The 5,311-nt window shown below is 35.7% G+C and overlaps 1 protein-coding gene across 2 annotated transcripts in view; it reads left to right on the forward strand.

Annotated features, from left to right (window-relative positions):
* Positions 1-5,311, forward strand: part of FUT8 (fucosyltransferase 8 (alpha (1,6) fucosyltransferase)) — a 253,505-nt gene that overhangs the window by 124,491 nt on the left and 123,703 nt on the right. For both annotated transcript variants that reach the window (XM_006891810.1, XM_006891811.1), the window contains 2 exons: positions 3,964-4,079; positions 4,197-4,359. In XM_006891810.1, the coding sequence (XP_006891872.1) occupies positions 3,964-4,079; positions 4,197-4,359 (279 nt within the window). The remainder of the gene's footprint in view (positions 1-3,963; positions 4,080-4,196; positions 4,360-5,311) is intronic.

Below are 5,311 nucleotides of genomic sequence, written 5' to 3' on the forward strand. Positions count from 1 at the left end.
TTCTGGGATTCCCATTCTTCTCAATGTTAGCCATCATTTTTTATGATCCACAGTCAAATTCTTTTGGCATTCTTTGCTTTCAGTGAGAATCCCTCTGACAACAGCAATGGTGACACCGGGTGTCATGGCCTCTTCTAAATCTAGCTTGACTTCTGAAAGTTCTCTGTCTAGGTACTGTTCTAGCCGTTTTTTATTTGTGTTCAGCAATATTTAGTTTGCATATGATATTATTTGTTTAATAGTTTACACATTGTGGTGAATCATCTTTTTTGGAAATGGAAACAGATGGGGATCTCTTCCCGTCAGTTGGTCTGGAGCTGTCCTCCAAATCTCCCTGTATAGATTGGTGAACATGCCCAGGATTGCACCTGTCAGTTGAAATATGCTAATTGGTATACCATAGATTCCTGGGGCCCAGTTTTTTGCCCATGTCTTTGATACCACTTAAACTTCTTCCTTCATTACCATTTGTTCTTAATTTCTTGAAATGTTTCTGTGTCGTGCAAATCTTTTTGGTACAGTGATTCTGAATAGTGATTAGCTGTATAGAGAGCTGCAAATCAAAACAATGCAAAAACACCCCAGCAAAAACAGCACGTTTACGAGGGCAGCAAAGACAAATACTGGCTCTTAACCAGTGTGGTGAGATTGGAATTCTAATACACTTCTGTTGGGAATGTAAAGTGATGCAACCATTATGGAAAACAGTTTGGAGCTCCTTTAAAAAGCTGAAAATAGAGGTAACTTTTAAGCCAGCTATTTCACTACTGGGATATACCCTAAAGATATCAACACAAATACATGCACACCCATGTTTATTGCAGTGTTATTTACAACAGCAAAGGGATGGAAACAAACCAAATAGCTGTCAGCAAAAGAATGGATAGAGTAACTATACTGTATTCACACAATGGGGCACTGTGCAACATTGCAAAACAATGAAGAATTCATGGAAACACTATCAAGTATGGATGAGTCAAAAGGACATTATGCTGAATGAAATAAATCTCTTACAGAAAAACAAACACTATACAAAAGCATGATTATAAAAAGCTGGAGAAAGGTTTACATGCAGAGGGAACCCATCTAGCATGGTTATGAGGGAGTGTAGAAAATTGATTGATAGAAAGTGAACACTTACTAGGATTGATGTATAGAAGGACAATATGGAATTAATGGATGATCAGACATTGTATTGTAATTCATGTCATAGAATAAAATATCAATGAATAAAATATCAATCTATGTATGATTGAAGAAAAACTCTAATATGCTTTGTAAAGTTTCACTCAAATAAAAAAAATTGTTCCTTTTTCTTTAAAGTACAATCAAGAAGTTCTTGACAGCAGCTTTTCCTAATACAGCACCTTTTTGATTTATTGATTGCTGCTACTGTGTATGTTGATTCTGGATCCAAGTAAAATGAAATCATGGGCATAGTCAATAATTAATCTGTCTATAATGATCATTGCTCGTGGTGAGGATTTTATTTGCTTGGTGTTGACATGCACTAAAGACTGTAGTCTTTGGTCTTCCTCAGTAAGTTCTTGTTGATGAGTCTTCCTTCAGTCTTGATACTATATTGTTCCTACAGTCCAGCTTGTCAAATTATCTGCACATAATACATGTTGAATAGATAATGAAGAAAGGATACAACCCTGATACACACCTTTACTCATTTTAAACCGTATAGTACCTCCTTGTGTTGAAATGACTGTTTCTTGGTCTCTGAATAGGTTTCATTAAGAATATTTTAATTCTCTGGAGTTCCGAGTCTCACTGTTACCCTTTATTTTATTGATCCACACAGTTGAATGCCTTTGCATAGCCAAAGGCAAGACAAGTTTATGTCACTGTATTATTCTCTCCTTCCAACCAAGATCCATTTAACATCAGTAGTGATATCCCTAATTCCACAGCCTCTTCTGAAACTAGTTTGCTTTTCTGGTACTTCCTTTTTTGATGTATTGTTTCAGCAATTTTTGAACAATCTTCAGGATTTTACTTGTTTGTGGTATTAATGATATTGTCTGATGATTTCTATACTTCGTTGCATCACCTTTAAAAAAAAAATTTTTATTATTTTTTGTGTGTACTGTCAAATCGGATCTGACTGGTACAGGAAGAGATTGCTTCCCCTTCTCCAGCAGAGCATCTGGTGGATTCAAACTGCGTACCTCTGGGATTGCAGTGCAGCTTCTTGCCACTAGGCCACCAGAGCTCCTGGTTCACCTTTTTTTGTAGTGGAATGGGAATAGATACGGATCCCTTCCAATCTGTTGGCCAGAAAAGGAAGGCTATTTCCAGGAACATTTAAATTAGTATTCCATCCATTCATAGTCCTTAATTTTTACCTATATGCTTAATGCAGCCAGAACTTCTTCCCTTATTACCATTGGTTCTTGATAATATGCTCCTTCCTGAAGTGTTGAATGTTCGTTCAGTGTTGACCAGTTCTTTCGGTATAGTGACTCTCCATATGTCTTCCATCTTCTTTTGATACTTTCTTCATCATTCAAGATTTTTGCCTGTAGAATCCTTCAGTATTGCAACTCAACGCTTCAATTTGTCCTCTAGCTTTTTAAGCATAAAAAATGCCAAGCATTTTCTTTGCATTTGGTTTTCTAACTTCATCTCTTTGCACATTTTGTTAAAATACTTTTCATTTTCTTCTCAGACTGCCCTTTGAAATCTTTTAGCTCTCTAGAATTTCTATACTTTAAGTTTCTTTATATTGTTCTACAGGTTTCAGAGTCTTTTGATAACCATTTCTTTTCGTTTTTTCCTGTTTTTTAAATGACTTTTCAAACTGACAGTGCAACTTTAGGAGGATGAAGGTTATTATGAGACAACTCTTAATGTTCCTTAGTTGCTGGAAGATCATAGATCTCTCTTTTTTTTTTAAAGAAAAACAACAAACAAACACCGCAAAATAATTTATTTGCACTGTATTTCATTCAAATATATTGTATTCCACACAATCCCTCATTTACATGGTGTTTCATATAATCCCCTGTACAGTTCATTACCATTGATCACGGTGACGAGATTGAGATTGTTCACAGCTTTATTTTGCTTGGCTCCACAGTCAACACTCTTGGCACCAGTAGCCAGGAAATTAAAAGGCGCATTGCCATGGGTAAGTTTGCTGTTAGGGACCTCTCCAAAGTACTGAAGAGCAATGGTGTCTCTCTGGAGACTAATGTGCGTTTGATACAGGCCATGGTCTTCATAATCACTTGTTATGCATCAGAGAGTTGGACAATGATCAAGGAGGATAGAAGGAGAATTGATGCCTTTGAGCTGTGGTGCTGGAGAAGAGTATTGAGAATACCATGGACTGCTAGGAAAACAAACAGATTTGTCCTGGAAAGGGTTAAACTGGGTAGCTCCTTGGAGGCAAGGATTCTGAGGCTCCGTCTAACATACTTTGAACATGTGAGGAGAGACCGGTCCTTGGAGAAGGACATCGTGCTCCGGAGGGTGGAGGGACGGCGCAGGAGGGGAAGGCCCTCTATGATGTGGATTGATTCAGTGACTGGGATAATCGGGATGGGAGTGTTAGAGACAGTGCGATTGGCACAGGACAGAGCAGAGTGTAGGGCTGCTGTACATAGGGTCACTATGAGTCGCAAGCAACTCGATGGCACATAACAACAACAACAACAACAACAATATCATGTCCATTATTACACCGTCTTTTCAAGTTCCCATTGAATCTTTCTGGATTATTCTTAACTTGATTATTCTTTCCTGTTTTGTTTTTTTCCCCCCAGTACTATTTAAATATGTATACTTTTTCTTACTCCTCTGAAGAGCAAATTTCAGTTGATGCTTATGCTAAATCCTTCAGTGACTTGCAGAATTAACAGTAAACACTTTTTTTAGCAAAGTAGATAATGTAATGTATTTTGTTTTATAATTTATACACTAAATGTTTACATTTTCTTCCATGAACTATAGGATACCAGAAGGCCCGGTTGATCAGGGGCCAGCAGCAGGAAGGGTTCGTGCTTTAGAAGTGCAGCTTGTAAAGGCCAAAGAACAGATTGAAAATTACAAGAAACAAACCAGAAATGGTGAGTGATGATGCAGTATTTTTCTACTTTCAAAATAATGGTGTTCTATACAAATAATTGAAATATTCTTTTATTTCAAATTGTTGAAAATACTGATATTGTGGTTTTTTCCTGCAGGTCTGGGGAAAGATCATGAAATCCTGAGGAGGAGAATTGAAAATGGAGCTAAAGAACTCTGGTTTTTCCTACAGAGTGAATTGAAGAAATTAAAGAATTTAGAAGGAAATGAACTCCAAAGACATGCAGATGAATTTCTGTCAGATTTGGGACATCATGAAAGGTACTAATTTTTCAATAGATAAGGGTTTTAGTAAATACAGATTATTATCTAAGAATGGAATACTGAAATTTCTGACTCAAATGTTAAAAGATACCCACTCTGCTTGAGTGAGGAAAACCTTAGATCTCAGAAGATAGTCCAAATGTGATCCATCCACTAAAATAAATCCCAAGAAGAAATTGTTATTTAAATGTGTTTCTAGATATCTTTATAACACAAGTAAGCACTGAAAAATCTAACCTAACAATATGCTGAAACTTTTTCCTGTACATGTCCTTTAGATACAGTCACCTTTTGAAATGGAAAATGAAATCTTGAATGTACTATGCTGGACTTATTTGAGATTGACAGTTATGTTTCCAATTTAAATATTAAATGCTTTAATAAACCACTTTTTTTAAGAGTTAACTAAAGGTTAAATCTTTTAAAAAATAATTTTTTAATTAATCCTCCATTTAATTCCTAAAAAGGGGAACCTTGATCTGCCTCCTTAAATTTTATTTTCTAAATTTCTAAAATTTTATCGTTTATCTGCCTTATAAAAATAACATTTTGGTGTTAGTGCATTCATGCAGAAGAAAATATATCTGAGAATCATTATAAATACAGTGAAATTTACCCTTAGTTTTATTATATTTAAGAGACTATGTTCCCAGTAGGATTTGGATGGCAATTACTTTCTCATTAGTGATTAATAAAAGAAAAATTGTTATATTAACATAATCCACCACTGTGAAGAGGAAAAGAATTACCCCTTGCAACCAAGAGATTCATATGTATTAACCTAACCAGCTTTATTTTGAGGATTTTGAACCTGTACTCTGCTGCTTTTAAGGGAAATTAAAAAAATTTTTTATTGAATAAAAGAGGTGATAGTGGGCATCCTTGCCTAGTTCCTGTTCTTAAAGGGAATGCCTTTAACCTCTCTCCATTAAGAACAATGTTGGCTCTT

This window comes from Elephantulus edwardii, unplaced genomic scaffold (assembly GCF_000299155.1).
Source record: "Elephantulus edwardii isolate Elephantulus edwardi_28Jun2011 unplaced genomic scaffold, EleEdw1.0 scaffold00104, whole genome shotgun sequence".
Lineage (NCBI taxonomy): Eukaryota > Metazoa > Chordata > Mammalia > Macroscelidea > Macroscelididae > Elephantulus > Elephantulus edwardii.